This window comes from Hylaeus anthracinus, unplaced genomic scaffold (genome assembly GCF_026225885.1).
Source record: "Hylaeus anthracinus isolate JK02 unplaced genomic scaffold, UHH_iyHylAnth1.0_haploid 1, whole genome shotgun sequence".
NCBI classification, from domain to species: Eukaryota; Metazoa; Arthropoda; class Insecta; order Hymenoptera; family Colletidae; genus Hylaeus; species Hylaeus anthracinus.
The window spans coordinates 30,394-47,107 of record NW_026533255.1 but is presented as its reverse complement, the minus strand read 5'-3'; the positions used below and the strand labels follow the sequence as shown (position 1 = coordinate 47,107).

The 16,714-nt window shown below is 39.1% G+C and overlaps 1 protein-coding gene across 9 annotated transcripts in view; it reads left to right on the top strand.

Annotated features, from left to right (window-relative positions):
- Positions 1-16,714, top strand: part of LOC128896478 (CLIP-associating protein 1-A) — a 133,505-nt gene that overhangs the window by 98,644 nt on the left and 18,147 nt on the right. For 6 of the 9 annotated variants that reach the window (XM_054159843.1, XM_054159842.1, XM_054159847.1 and 3 more), the window contains 12 exons: positions 1,996-2,027; positions 2,108-2,192; positions 2,897-2,974; positions 3,572-3,729; positions 3,819-4,055; positions 5,534-5,787; positions 5,871-6,055; positions 6,223-6,348; positions 6,473-6,583; positions 7,007-7,102; positions 7,180-7,360; positions 7,962-8,196. In XM_054159843.1, the coding sequence (XP_054015818.1) occupies positions 1,996-2,027; positions 2,108-2,192; positions 2,897-2,974; positions 3,572-3,729; positions 3,819-4,055; positions 5,534-5,787; positions 5,871-6,055; positions 6,223-6,348; positions 6,473-6,583; positions 7,007-7,102; positions 7,180-7,360; positions 7,962-8,196 (1,778 nt within the window). The remainder of the gene's footprint in view (positions 1-1,995; positions 2,028-2,107; positions 2,193-2,896; positions 2,975-3,571; positions 3,730-3,818; positions 4,056-5,533; positions 5,788-5,870; positions 6,056-6,222; positions 6,349-6,472; positions 6,584-7,006; positions 7,103-7,179; positions 7,361-7,961; positions 8,197-16,714) is intronic. The other 3 variants (XM_054159844.1, XM_054159848.1, XM_054159845.1) reach the window with 2 other exon arrangements.

The following is a 16,714-nucleotide window of genomic DNA, read 5'->3' as shown; positions in this document are numbered from 1 at the left end:
TGATTACACATTAATTAAGAGGTACATTAAGGGGTAACACTACTGTAACAGCCTAAAAAAAAGCTCTTTTTGTCAATTTTGGTTGGATGGAAGAGGCGTTGGATACGATTTTTTTTGTATCTTTCCTGCCCCGATACACTTTTGCGGCATTCATCGTAACTTACAAACACTCTGAGATTACACCACACTTACTAAGATTACTGACGTGACACTAAGCTTTTTTTGTTTAAACATGCTTCTACCTGAACATAAATACTAACGTGAAGAACACGAAAACTATATAATTCTTACATACTCTATGTCCTCTATTATAGCACTGCGAAATATCAATAAGAATTTCAAAGAAATCGTTGACAATCCATGGACATACAAAACGTGAAAGTTAGCAAATAGGAAAAACACTGGAAAATTAATAATAGGATGGATTCCGGGGCACAGTAATATCACAGGACACGAACTAGTAGATTAAGAAGTAAAAAAACAAACTGAAAGGATCCATGATACACAATACAAAGTCCCAGCAAAAGGTATTTTAGTAGATCTAAAAGAATTTTTGAATAAGTTCAAAGAAAAGGCAAGGAAAATAGGAAGAGAGAAGGGTGCTCTCTTTATGAGAGAAATAGGACCAAATCACAAGAGAGCAAGATATAAACCTTGGTTTATAAAATACAAAGATAAATTAGACAGATCAACAGTAGGATCAGGTGTAACCACTATAATCTAAGAGCATCGCTTGCAAGGAAAGGGAGTGTGGAAGATTCAACTTGTCCATGTGGCCAGGAAGATGAAGACATAGACCAGGTCTTATTTGAATGTGGTTTGTACAATGTTGAACGAAACATAATATGGACAAAACTTCAAAAAGAAATTGAAAAAGTGGGGAAGTCAGCAATCGCGTTAATAAAATTACATAAGGTTAAAGTATATAAAACCTTGAACACATTTCTAAAAGATATCAATAAGATATTATAAGAAGAACCAACAAACAGAAAAGGAAGAGTATCAGATAATCAAAAAAGCAAGAAACTGCCAAGCAATACAAAGGAAACATGATATATATATATTAAGATAGAAGGAGAAAAACAATACTTCGTTAAGAAAGATGACTTAAGAAACCAAAACTTATCCGTTGGATCGTATTAAATTACTTTACATTAGTAAAGCTGCTATATATTGTAGTTTAACAATTTTTACAATCTAGCTACAGATTCATCGTTTGATATTATTACCTTGTCTTCTTTTCTTAAAAATGTTAAGCCTCTGAAGGGGCGCCACGTTAATCTTGCCCGGGGCGCTAATATTGCTAAAACCGGCCCTGCACTTAACTAAAAAGCCGAATCATCAAGACTGTAAAATAAAATTTGCCGAAAAGTTAAAAGTTTATTAAAATTTATATTACAATATTTGCAAAGTAAAATGAATTCCTATTTAAGTTACATTTTTGTAGGTAGGTTGGCAAAGATTCTATTTTGCATAAAGAAACTTAGCCTATTTACAAGAGACATGAGAAAATTCATATCGTTATTGTATGATTTAACCAAACAGATAATTTATGTACTCAGACAAATCGTCTTGGCAATTTGTACAAAAAATTACATAATGATTACTTATAAAAATAAGAAGCTTATAATTGTTGACATAAATCATTTATGCACTTACTGTTAAATATTAAATTCAATAATGTTTATTTTGACACTAACTTATTTCATTTCTTGCAAATATTAAGTTACATGATTTTTCTAATCTTGAGAGTTTTATATATATATATATTGTACATACTATAAAAATTGGTTTCGAGGTGATAGAAGGAATTGATAAGAGTTGTATGATAAATTTGAACCCATGGATAGAATTTAGTATCTACTTGACCCATAAATAGAGCTGGCCCTACAATGAAATGTATTCTGTGAACTATTTATTTCTCTTTGAAGAAAAAAGTATTCTTACGCAAAGAAATTCTTTCGCTAATCTTATACTTGATATTTTTGATTTCAGTTGGAAAAAGTACCGATGAACCTGACCGGGCGGTAAGTGTTAGATATAAATAAACTGAAACGATATGTGTCTAGGCCTGTGAATTAAAGTGGAATAAAATTAAATGTTGTAGATTAAATCTGCTCCTGTGAAAAGGACAGCTGTTCCTCCAAAAAGAGGACAATTTGGACCAGCTAAAACTCCATCTTCTGCTATAGGTACATGTATATTTTGTATAAAACTACTAATATGTGTAATTTTGTATAAATTAATAAGATCAAAAGATACAAACATAATCTTTATTTTTACTTTATTTTGAGCATGGTATATTATAATATAGTCGAGCAGGTGTATCACAAAAATAATTTTTAACCTTTAGTTCTTCAATGTTGATCAGAAGTATAGTAAAATTGTCACTGTATTTGTAAGCATAGTACGTTAGAATATTTTTGAAGTTTTCCTTAGAAATATTAAAAATAAAATAGATACTAGAGAATACCTGTTAAGACTTTAATTCAAGTTTATTTATAATTTCTAGGCGATATACTTGGTTATTAACCTTTAATTCATAAATTTACATTTACTTTACCATTATGTTGTATGTAAATTAAAGGGCGCTGTATGTGCTACAAACGAATGCTTTACTTCTCCGAAACATAAGTATTTGACTTATTTAATTTCATTCACATGAGTGTTGCAAACTTTATGATTAACTTTAACGGAAGCACCTGTTCTTCCTACAACCAGTGCACAGGTGTGAAGTGTGCTAACTTATAACTCTTACGCTTTCTCCTTACTGCGGCTCAGCATTTTAAATAATATTAATGATGTTTCTCCATCGTTTGCCAATAAAATGTCTGTTGACATAAATGGCTATTGACATTTTGGTGATGAGAATGCTAATTATTGGCTTGCATGACAGCTCGACCAGGTAACCCAGCACCCATGGTTCCAAGGGCACCAACCACCAAAAGAAACGTGTCTGTAAAATCGACACCAGGTATCTAAAATTCCATTGGCTTTACTAGTTTTGTATTATATCATGATGGTTTGTGAAATAAGTTGCGTATATTATGTTAGAAACTTATCGTCTTTATGTTATTTTATTTTTATGTTTCTATAGACATCCATCATGGTATAAATACAAAAAATAAGAAATTATTCGAATTTGGTGAAACTAATACTGGTCATATGCCATGCATATTTTCGTTGAACATCTTTATACATCATTGCTTATCTTTGTTCGTTTCCGCTTTATTTAATAGGAGTGTGAAATTTAATAAGATGCTTAACCATCTATAATTTGTTTCACTGCTTTTTATGTCACCTTCATTTAGTAATAATGTATTACGTTTCTCAAAATATTTAGGATTGTTATAAGGTATCGTATGATATACATTTAGAATTTGTATCTGTTTATAAAAATCATAAATTCAAGGTAAAGCGCGTTAAAAATATTTGGAAATAGATTTAGAACCAAAATGTTTTAGAATTATCGTAATCAGTTCCGACAACATTGCAGATCGACATTGTTTTATAAGTAGTATTATGTTAATATGTTAATAGGGTTGTATGCACTAATGATTAATGTATTTAGGTCAGGCAGGTTCCGTGGACGAAGAGACGTTTCTTACAGCGTTTGAAGATGTACCAGCGGTCACGTTGTTTTCAGCAAAAGATCTCGAAGAACAGATGAAAGTTATAAAAGACGTCGTTGGTGATGATAAAAAAGATTGGAAACAAAGAACAGAAAGTGTATGTGCTGGAAGAATTAAACTGTTCTCAAAATATACGACTATCCGTGTATCAGTGGACATGTGTAATAAACTTAATTCATTTTACAGATGAAGAAGTTAAGATCTATCATTATCGCGGGAGGAGTAAATTACGAGAACTTTCTAGAATGTTTGAAAAACGTGCAAAGACCTTTTGAAGTTGCTTGCAGCGATCTTAGGTCACAAGTTGTAAGGGAGGCGTGTATTACTCTAGCATATCTTAGTCAACAATTGAAAAATAAATTTGCTAGTTTCGGAGAGGCGGTTTTACTCACATTAATGAACCTCATACAAAATAGTGCCAAGGTGCGTTTCGTAAGAAATTAGCTTTTCTTTGGTAATTTTCATTTCTTATTAAAGGGGGTATTCTAGTCTAGAGCGTCAATTTTTAGCTCTTCTGAAAATTTTTGTTTAATCTATAAGGAATTTTTATAAAAGGTTTTGCACACATATTTATTTACATGTTAAGAACATACAAAATTGTTTGCAGGTAAAAATTATCAAAATTAAACGTAGTATATACAAGTGATCTTGTACAGTCCCTCCTGAAAAAAGTATGTTTGTGGTTGTCACGATTTCGACCATTCTGTTTATCTTGAAATAAAAAAATCAAGAAACATCTTCATCAATATTAGCGTCATTATGGCCCGAATTAGAATTATTATGAAATACTGAAAATGCAAGGAATGGCAGCACTTTAAAGTTTGAATATCGATTTTTTTATATTTATTTTGTCCTTAGTATATTAAAAGAACAATATTTAGAATAATCAGATTTTGTAAACCGCGATTCAGGCGATAAGGGCACATGTGCTGAAGATACGTATACTTACAATTACGATTAAAACCCACTTCTCGTTTACTTGCTTGTTAAAAGTGAATGCCACTTTTGCACATTTTACACGTTACCAATGAAAAAGTGTTATAAAAACTGAAAAGAAATTTAAAATGCAATATCCAAACGAACTTAAAGATGATAACGTCGTCAAGATTTTCTTTATTCTTGAATTTTCTGGTAGATGTGCTGGTATAAGATGTATCTGTTTCAACGCTATGTTGATTTCCTTGAAATTTTGTTTTTTTTAGATCGAGAAACGTGTAAATGTACAATTTGTATAAAACTTTACTTACTGAATATTTCAACTCGGAACTCGTATCTGATTTGGTTGGGGATTGTAGTTAAACTAAACGCACTGAGTGCTTGAAAATATACATGAGCAACCTAAAGTGACTGAAGGTCCTCTGTTCTTAACTAAAAGCACAAAACCGTCAATTTTGCAAAAATATACCTGGTATTACGGTACCGAAATAACAATTCGACGTTTGTTGCGGACACCGTTGTCTTTAGATGTCCCTAATTTCGTTAATTTTCCAAATTCAACAAAATCCTTTAACAGATATATTTTGAAAGGTTTACACTTTGAGAAAATACAAGAAAAAAAAATGATTTTTTGAAAGTTCTAGACTAGAATACCCCCTTAAGAGGCTATTATTTTTTAAGAATTTTTATTTCACATAACAAATAATTGTGAAACGTTAATGTCTTCAAAATAAAAATTCTCGAAAAACCCCTTTTTTCTTTCGCATGTACGATAATAACCCCCTAAAATTTATTTAAGATTTACTTGTATTATTTGTACTGATTATTGAAAACCATATTTCCAGATGTATTATGAAAGAATACATATCATTTAAACATTCTTTTGTGATAAATTGTTATCAGCACAGTCAGACGGGAAATATACCAACACAAAGTAACTTATATTGATAATTATGCTGATCCAGGTTGTCGCAACTGCTGGTGCCGTGGCTGTGAGGTTTATTCTTCAAAATACACACTGCAGTCGTTACGTGCCAATTATCTCCTCCTGTTTAAGTAACAAAAGTAAAGACATAAGACGAGCTTCATGTGAATATCTAAATCTAATTCTACAAACGTGGCCTACCCAAATACTGCAGAAACATGTACAAACATTGCAAGACACGATTAAAAAGGGTATCGCAGACTCGGACTCGGAAGCTAGAGCTTTCGCTAGGAAGTAAATACATTTTGCACTCGGATCAATATTCATTTTTTTTAAAAAGCAATACATATAAACAACTCTATTTTGTATGTTTCCAGATCGTATTGGGCATTTAAGGATCATTTTCCTGAGCAAGCAGAAGCGTTGCTAAATAGTCTTGACACTGCGTACAAACGTTCGTTAATGTCTCTTAGCAATAGTGGTAGTATTAACAGTGTAAACGTAGTTACAAGGTCAGCGAGTATCAGTCCGAGAACATCGAGACCAGTAATGAGCGCCACAGGTAAATTTTGTTCAATTTTTGCGTACTTTTAAGGAGACAGTACTTTTAGCAGAGAGTAATTGGAGTACATATAAATACAAAGGCTATCAGAAGAGCAATGCAGTGTAAAACACTTCTCACTTTTTTTCATGCTGCTTTTGTGACTCCCCTTTACATTAAACGTGAAGGTAGTACGGAAAATTTGCATCAAACTTCGGGTCAACCACATGGCTCCCTCAGACGTACTCCGTCCTTACCACGGTCTTATCGCCAGTCTGGTATCCCAGTTCTACAAAGACCCACTGATAATCATTGTAATTGTCACGTTCTTGTTTGATGCTTGGAAAGATCACCGCGATTTAGAATATTGCACTAATGCATATACGTGACGCTAAGTTCTTCGGTATCTTTATGTGTGTCCTTCGAATTTTTCTTCAGATCGTCCAACCACAGGCGTTAGATCGACTAGCGCTATAGACTTGCAAGCCGCACAAAGAGCGAAAGCGAGGATGATGTATGCGAATATCAGCAGACAGAAAGCATCTCTCCGTGAGTAGTAATTATTTAAATGATTATTTTTGCATATTTTAACCAAGCGACGCATATTACCTTGCTATAATCAAAATTAGTATCTGATAGTATTGGTTACTCTTCGATGTGTACGATATACATATATACCCATATAGGAATATATCTAAATGCATGTATACCACATAGAAGTATATAAATACCTAAATGTGTTCACAAGAGTATTTGAAATGGAATGTAGTAGAATAATTTTAAAGTAAGACAACCAATATCTATCCCACAAAATATCTTTTATCTATCAAACTCAAGCTCTTCTTCTATGTAGTTAATTATGTGAACCACCTGCGAACATATTTCTGCAATTTTTATTTGCTCTTAAATGTTAAGAAGGGGGGGGGTATGGATATTTTCCATATAAATGGTATACATTATTACTTCGTTTAGCCCGTCCAACTAAGTCACCAGACACTGCTATAGTTGCTAGTCCAGAAAGAACGGCAAGGACGCGAACGAGAATGGCCGGAGTGTCGCAATCTCAACGTAAGTAGAACAAAACGGTTTCTCGACATACTTAAGGAAATAAGATAGAAATTTAATTCATCTATTCATGGCAACAGCCAGCAGTCGATCAGGATCACCGTCGTCTAGGCTGAGTTATGCGACGTATAATCGCGAAGGAGAATCCTTAATAGCGAGACCCAGGCGATTACCCAGTCACGGAATCAGGAGCACTGGCAATAGCCGTGAACCCAGCCCACAAAGGTTTGGAATGGATAGGAGTTTTGCCACAAAAATACGGTATTATATTTATTTGGACATTACAACTTCAATAATTATAAAATATACGAACAAGCAATGTTTCAATTAATTTATCTGAACATTTTGACTATAGTAAATATATTGATTCTTCTGGGTAAGATACATTTTGCAGGACACAAATACGAAACTTAGCATAAAAGAAAGCACTTTTTTTGTTTTAAGACGATAGGATTCAACAAATGAATAGACTATAATCTTGTCATGATAAGTTTTAAAATTACATGATATGTGTATTTTTTATGAACATAACGTATTCACGATAAGCATTTAAAATATAATTATCTGGTCTAAACAAGATCTAAGTTTCACATTTTTTTTTTTTTAACACTTTATTTATGTGATTACATTTAATTTTCTGTACACTATGTTTTTATCAATCGTGTGAAATATTAGTTATTAATTTATTATCTATGTTATTTTCTATTTTTGTACACAAAGTAATAGAGACATAGATATTATCGAGGAGGTCCAAAATTCATTATAGTAAAAATATTTAAACTAACTAATGATGATTGAATTTTCACTATAACAAGCAATATTAAATATATCTATATAAATAAGAGTATTTTCTTATATTTAGGGGAAGGAGTTTACATATGTCTCCTACGGACAGGCCTCAGTCTAGGCCAGTTATGGCACAAAAGATGCTTCAACAATCGCGCGAAGCGGAATCAGCGTTAGCGGATGCACTTACGTTTGATAATATCGACAGCTATACCAGAACACCAAGGGGGAAAGGTGATCACAGCGATGACAGTGAAACTAGCAGTATATGTTCAGAGAGGAGTATGGACAGCTTCAGGCGACCGAATGATGTAAGTACAAAAAAGATCGTAGAAATTTTGCAAAACAATGGAACAACAAATGTCTTATTAGAATTAAATTTTATTAAAATTGCGTTTAGCGTTGTACACCATTATGATTATAGTAGAAGAGTAAAGTAATAATACTATTAAGTAGTAATGTATAACATGTTCATAGTCAACAACGGTCCCGTTCCTTGTTTATCGTGGACCATTTCAAGTCAAAGCTTTCATTATTGGAAATACTTGACGCATAAACACGCACAATTAAATTTCAATACAATACACAATAGTTTCATTAAATTATAACACTCTGCATTAATATTACAGACACGATTCAAACAATTATACGCCATTACGCTTTCTTATTGGATGTTTATTTAATTTATGAATGCTTTTCTAATATTTATGTACGATAAAATGTACTACAAGTGGCTGCAACATTTATACAGAATGAGTCTTCTAATACGACGACCTCAAATAACTTGTAAGGTATTCGTTGTACGACAAAATGTTTCAAACAAAAGTTGCATAGTATCTAGGGGTGTACACAGTACTTTAATCTGTTTTTTTATTACATTACCTTTTTTATTGAGATATTAGGGTCACCTTCACTTTTTTAAATGAAATATCTAATATTTTTTTTCGAATTCGAATAAATCATCAAATTTGGCTACTATATTATGTAGTAGCTACTATATACTATACTCGATCAGGATACTATACCTTGGTACAAAATCTTAGCTTTTATAGCATTTTATTCACACGCGCCATAAACAATTATCATATCGTATTTTTCACCGTTACTGAACATCGTAATAAAAATGTAGCACCTTTCTCAATACGACGTTAGTGTTTACTGAGATACTAAATAGGCATTTCGTATTGATGATTTCTAACATCTAACAGGGAACTTGTTTACAGACATAACCTGCCGTATTTCCTAATAGAAGATTATTAATTTGAAGATATCTCAGTAATTATTCATTTCAAGTCCCACGTTGTGTAATACTTTTTTACACAAAATTTGATGATTTATTCGAATTCGAAAAAAAATATTAGACATTCCATTTAAACAACTGAAGGTGACCTTAATATCTCAATAAAAAAGTAAGGTAATAAAAAACAGATTAAAGTACTGTGTACACCCCTAGATACTATGCAACTTTTGTTTGAAACATTTTGTCGTACAACGAATACCTTACAAGTTGTTTAAGGTCGTCATGTTAGAAGACTCACCCTGTATGTCTTTTTATTTGCTATCCAATTCGAAGATACATTGACTCTTTGAGCAGTACCAACGTATGCGAACTTTGTAATGTATACAGTTAATAAGAGCTGGTTTCATTTTATAATATACATTGTCATAACAGGTATTTGATGATTTACACGCTGGAGTGTGTTTCGAATTTTGCGTCAAAACAGTATTCCTCCTATTAATTTATATCTGACCTTGATCGTTTTATATGTACATTACTATTTAATCGTTTAATCGTTACACTCAGTTTCATTAAAACTCACTGCTCAAAGGGTTAATCCTTAGACGGCCACGCAAGTTCTATCAGGGATAGGAGCTTTGTTACTAAATTCATAAATGTACATGATTTCGAACACGTTATGGTTCAAGACAGTCGTGCTATATGCTCATGTGAAAGGGCTATTCACCACTTTACGTGAAATGGGAGTACCCAAACATTTTTACTTTTATAACATATTAGAATAGCAATTTTGTTTTCACCGAGTTTGTCTACCGTCCTGGATAGTAATCGTACAGTAGGTCAAAAATTGATTTGTACACTCAGCTTTTTAAAGAAAACAATACCGTAAACAAATCTGTAAGCATGTTGACGTATAAAAAAATTACATATATAAAGAAAGTATACTTTCTTTAATTTCAATTTGCCGCCCGCCTTGATGAGATACAGGTAGATGGAGCAATAAGTAGGATTAGTATAGGCTTTGTTGGTATAGGCAGGCCTATATAAACTGCCGTGTTCTGGGCTGGCGGTTAAATAACACTAACTGGTATTTAGTAATGAATAATATGTATTGAACTGTGTAACGAGCGCGTGGAGACACGCGTGCAAGATGGATGCCGGTAGGAGACTCTCTCTCTGCACACTGATATCTGGTTCAGTGCCTCTCCAGCTACGCCAGAACACTCTCTCTGAGTAGTGGGGCGCGCATGCGCCATGCGGTATTCAGAGGCAGGGACGTGCCTACACACACACACACACACACACACACACACACACACACACACACCCAATGACGGGGAAGCGTTTTTGAGCCGTCATTTGACTTCAGAGAGAGACGCTTATACAATGTAATACAAGCGATTAGTGTCAGAACAATGACACGTACAAGGCATCGTGGACGCAAAATAGTAATTACATAAAGAACGCTTACTCTAAACATTATAGAAAACGCATACATAATTACGAAGAAATGTAGAATATACATTCTTAAAGGAACAAGTCTGCAAGGAAACAGTCCTTCCAGGCGGCAGAACTTGTTGGCATCAGCTTGTAAATCTCTATCTCATTGATGAGATCGTTGATTGGATCCATGGCCCGAAAGTTGACGGATGTATTTACTGACTAAATGGATATCAATCGTGTTAGAGAATTTAACCGTATTCCTACGGTTTTAAGGATAGGTCGAGAAAGTTTCGGTTAAACCGGCGGCGCACATGAACACGACGGCTGAGGTTCGTCAAGGTTTGTGTTTCGCGATCCGATTATATCGCGCGAGCGTCGCACACTCGCAGGTGATCGGTCAGTGCCATCCCCGCTTCGACCCGGTGTGTCATCGGGTAGCTGCAGAGGCAGAAAATCTCGGGTTGAGACGGGTTCGCTTGCTACGACAGCTTTGGAAAGAATTACCAAAGGAGAAGAATCGGGTTTAGGATCCTGTGAGTCGGTTTTCTGTTCGGAAAGGTCTTCCGAGAGGAAATGAGCTGGTTTAAGAAGCTCAGACTTTCGGTTTACCAAAATGGTCAATGGTGAAAGTACGAGACTCAAGGTTGCGAGAAATGACCTTGTGAGGATCGGAGTACCGTCTCTCGAGAAGTGGTTTTCTCACCTTGAGCAAGACGAACACATGAGAGCAAGAGTAAAGCTCCTTGAATACAAACGGTTTCGTTGCGTTTTTGTGGGCGACTGGAACAGGTTGAATCTGTTGAATGTATTCGCGAAGTTCCTCAAGGAAACTGTACGGGTTGTCTTGGAATTCACCAAAAGCATAGAATTCTCCTGGCAATCTCAAGGGAGTGCCATAGACGAAATCAGCTGGGACGGCATCGGTGTCGAGGCGTACATGTGTACGGAGACCGAGAAGAACCGTGGAAAGACTACGAGACCACTGGTTGTTGCCAGCCTGGCACATGAGTGCAGCTTTGAGAGCGATGCCACCGCTCCACCATTCCATTGGAAGTAGGGTGATAAGCTGAAGTACGGATGCGTTGACATCCGACTAACTCGAGAAGAGTTGAGAAAAATCTCGATTCGAATTTCGCGCCCTGATCAGTTGTAACGACAGCAAGAGCCCCGAAACGAGAAATATAAGTGTCGTAGAATGTACGTGCTACAGTAGCAGCGGAAATTTCTACAAGAGGAACTGCCTCTGGTCAGCGAGAAAACCTATCAATCATCGTGAGGAGATAATGATAGCCGTAATTCTCAAGAAGAGGGCCAACAATGTCGATATGGACATGTGAAAAGCGACCGTCAGGCGCAACGAAGTGCGCTGGCAAAAATGTAGTATGCCTGGTGACTTTGGATTGCTGGCAGTGCAAGCATGTCTTGCACCAAGAAGCTATATCCCGACTCATCTTGGGCCAGACATATTGCTGGCGGATGAGCCTGTCTGTCACTTTGGCACTCGGATGAGAATTCGAGTAGAAGAGGTCGAACAGTTCCTTGCGAAACGACACAGGAATGTACGAGCGAATTACTTCGTTGTGAATGTCACAATAAAGGGGAGAGTGATTGGGTCCCCAAGTTAACTTCTTTAACTTCAAAGGATGAGTAGGATTGTGAAGAATTTCCTTGAGTTGCTCATCCTTGAGCTGCTCCTCGCTAAGTCTGCCGACGTCGAACAACGAAGGCAGCCTGAAGGCGTCAATTCTGGAGAGGAAATCAGCAACCGGATTATCCTTCCCAGCTACATGCTGAATTTGCACGTTGAATTGTGCAATGTAGGAAAGTTGACGGATACGTTTGGGCGTAGATTTTTCAGGACTTTGCAACAGGGAGTAAACGAGGGGTTTGTGATCGGTAAGGATCACGAAGTTGGCAGCCTGAAGATAGTAATAGAAGTGACGAAGCGAATCGTGAATCGCGGTCAATTCGCGATCGTAAGTAGAATATTTTCTCTGAGCGGGGGTAAATGCTCGGGAGAAGAAGGCAAGAGGGCGCCAAGAACCATTTGAAAATTGTTCGAGGGCTGTGGCCGTGGCTGTTTCTGAAGCATCCGTTACAAGACGAATTTCAGCAGACCCATCAGGGAAACCCATAAGAGCTGCATTAGCGATGTCTTCCTTGCACTTCGCAAAAGCAGCTTCTTGGATCCTTTCAGAAACACGTTCAATGGAATCTGAGATGAGGCTGCATGCGGAATACAGCGACGGTAAAAGTTTACCATGCCGAGAAAGCGGCGAAGTTGTTCGACGGTCTTAGGCTTTGAAAAACCCTTAATCGCTAGAACTTTGTCGTCGGAAGGCCTAAATCCGTCAGAGTTGACGATGTGGCTGATAAAGGACAACTCAGGAACACCGAAGACACATTTATCGAGATTGAGCTGCAGATGGAACTGCTAGAGACGCTCCAAAACAATTTGAAGGTGATGCTCATGCTCCTCAGGGTTGGCGAAGGCAATGAGAATGTCATCGAAAAACGCGAAAACGAAGTCTAGATCACCTAAAGCAAGGTTAATGTACCTCTGAATAGTTTAAGGCGCGTTTCGAAAGCCGAAACCCATGACAATGTATTCGAAAAGACCAAAGGGCGTAATTAACGCGGTCTTGGGAATATCCTACGGTGCGATAGGGATCTGATGAAAAGCTTTCTTCAGATCGAGAGAGGTGAAGATTTTCCTATTATTAAGGAAGGAAGGAAAATCAAACAGGTGCGGAACGGGATACCTGTCGGGGACAGTGGCTGAATTTAGCAACCGATAATCGCTGCACACGCGCCATTCTCCGTTCTTTTTCTTCACCATGTGAATCGGACTAGCCCAAGGACTGCTGGAAGGACGGCAGATTTCAAGATCGCAAAGTTTTTTAAATTCAGCCTTTGCGACTTTGAGCTTGTCCGGAGTTAAACGACGAGCGCGTTGAGCTCGCGGGGGGCTGGTAGTGACGATGTGGTGGTAAACACCACGGTCCTTCAAGGGCGCAGGTTCGGAGATGCCGATTACCTGCGGAATCTTGAGCAGAATCTGCGCGTATTTGTGACCGGGGTCAATGAGACCGAAAATTTGGTCACCGATTTCGGAACCACCGAAACGTAAGCTTGGGACCTGCCGTCAACCAGTCGGCGCAGTTTCAAATCGGGAAGTAAGTGAAGTTCCCGAAGCAGGTCGCCTCCGATTATCGGATAAGGAACATCCGCAATGATAAATCTCCAGGTGATTTTCTGGGGAAAACCGAGATCTAGTAGCATGCTAGAGTACCCGTAAGTGTTACTGCGAGTACCGTTTGCCGCGTAAAGTTTAAGACTGATTTGCCGATAAAATTGTGAGGAGGAGGAATCACGGAAACCCCAGCTCCTGTATCCATCAGAAAGTATTTATCTGAAGTCTTGTCGCGGACCTGGAGGCGAACTGGTGAGTTGGTCGATTGATTCGCCTCATTGGCAATCGGCGCTACTCGTTTCCCGAACGTTTTGGGGGAGCCGTTTTAGATTTTCCCGGAGGGGATTTGGAATGAGCAGGTTTTTGCTCAGACCAGCTACAGGGTTTGGTACACCTGATTGCATTCGCGCCATGGCGCGCATGGAAGAAACACAGCCTTCCAGAAGCCGGAGAGCCTTTCGCAGGAGGACGAGAAGAACGATCACGCGATCTCGAGCGCGGACCACTCGAATGGGCCTGATTGATCCGCTTTTCAACCGCTTCTAAACGCGAAACAAGCCTGGAAAGCAGCGATGGTATAGATAATTCAGAATCGCAAGAGGGTTCGGCTTTGACAGCGTTAAGCGATCGCGCGTTTTTGTTCAGGATCTTGTGGATACGTCGGCGCGTTCCACAATCTTTTGCTCATTCTCCGGTTTGATTTCATCACCGATCAACAGGTGGATGTTGCTTGGCAAGCGTTCACGTCAAACGGTAAGGATTGCGATTTCCGACGGCTTACGATTTCCCATACGAGAGTTGCGGAAAAGTCGGTCAAGTTTTTGCTCAGGTATCTCCATGTACTTGATAAGAAGTGTTTTCTTAAGTTCCGCATATTTGTTTTCCGGCGACAGAATTTTAAACGCGTCGGACACCTCACGAGTGATCTCGCTCCCGAGATTATTAAGAAGATTCCAGAAACGGACTTCGTCAGAAATAATACCACGGTGCTGGAACTGTGCTTCCAAGGTCGCAACCCAAGTGGTAGGGTCGTGCTTCCAGAAAGGCTGGAAGGCGATATCGCGAAAAATCGCGTAATTTACCGCAGGTCCCGAAGTGGTCTGATCAGTGAGTTGAGTAGAACTCTGACCGGCAAAAGACGGATCGGATGCAAGAAGGGAGGGCGCGATGACAGCGTCTCGCGGAGCTCGCGGGTCTGCTGACATAGTGACAGCGACAGGTACAAGATCGTCCGATCGCACAGACTGAGCAAACAAAATTTGGATTCGGTACCGACACACCAAGAGACGACGGAGCTTGCGACTTCGGTTGAGGCACGTCGCAAGGTTGCGACGCTCGCGCGTGCTCAGCTAGTTGCTCGCCAAGAATACGCGCGAAGTCAGCCGTCATCTGATTTTAGAAGAGCGCAAGTTTGCGTTTTGTTACGAACTCGTCGACCGAACGATCCACGGCTGGATCAATGGTGATCAGAGATTGCGACACCGACTGTTCAGGTGCGCCGCCCGCCACCGAATCGGAAGTTCGGCATATCCGAACCGTAAGGACGACCGCTGCGCGTTCGCTGCGGTGAACCTGCCCTGATAGGCGTACGAGCCAATTGATGGGAAGGAGGAGGAACGGAGTTGTCGGACACGGACAAACAAGAAACACTCACCGTTTGAAATTTGTACGGCGGAACGACCTCTGGCGCTAGCAAGATCGGGGCGCCCAGCTGCCGATCGGGTGATTAACAAGGTCACTACCCAAAGTCAACCGTCGGCGCACGGCATTGGCGACTGGACCCAAATCTGCGAAAGTCCCGCACACATTAACAGCGCGGAAACACGCGAGTACACGCAGTTTACATTTAATAGTAAACGAACACGAATAGCTAGTGACGAGGGCGCAACGGATTTCCCGGTCACGCGAAATACTATTTAAAAGGCGCGCTTACGTCGCGATAATCACGGCGGACAGACACATATGCGCACGCACGAACTGCTGCAAACGACGGATGACGCGAGAAGGTGACACGATGGCGTCACTACGCTTAGACATGCCACGTGTGAAACATAACCGCGCAAAAATGTCTTTTAGGCGGAGAATCGCACGGAAATACCTCGAAAGCGCAGCTGTGAGTCCTCGGGAATCGGCCAGGAAACAGCAGCCGGTGGAAGTTCCACGCCGAAACTCTGCGCTGAGCTGGAGGTTAGCAAGCACTGGGGCGGGTTCGAGTGCAAGTTTCCAGTGCGCTGAAGCTCGAAGGAGAATTCAGCAGGAATGGGTGTATTTTCCAGTGCTCTGAGACTCGAAGGAGAATTCGGCAGAAAGAAGTGCACGTCCAGTGCGCTGATCAGGAACGGGTGCACTATCCAGTGCGCTGATCAGGAACGGGTGCACTATCCAGTGCGGTGAGACTCGAAGGAGAATTCAGCAGGAAGAAATGCACGTTCCAATGCGCTGCCGGCGATCGGAAAAACATGGATCGGTTGATTCAGTAACTTGTGTCGCGGTTGCGAAGACATTTTTGCACAGAAAAAGCCCAGATCAGAAGAAATCACTTCGGGGTCACCAATATAGGCTTTGTTGACATAGGCAGGCCTATATAAACTGCCGTGTTCTAGGCTGGTGGTTAAATAACACTCACTGGTATTTAGTAATGAATAATATATATTGAACTGTGTAACGAGTAGGAGTGTGCAAGCCCGACTCGAGTATCGGGCCCCGCTCGATCGATCGGGCTAAGATAAGGTCAAGCGGGCTCGAGCGGGTCCCCGAGACGGGCGGCCCGGGCCCGATAAGACTCGAGCTGCTCGACTGCCTCGCCCGGCTCGTAACTCGTAACTCGTTCGGACGAGTTCGTAAAAGATCGCAGTTCGGATGAGTTGCTGCCGATACTCGATGAATGTCGTTAAGGCGATTGAGTTTTGGTGTAAAGTGTAAAGTTATTAGGGTGAATAAAAAGTTCTTTCATTTT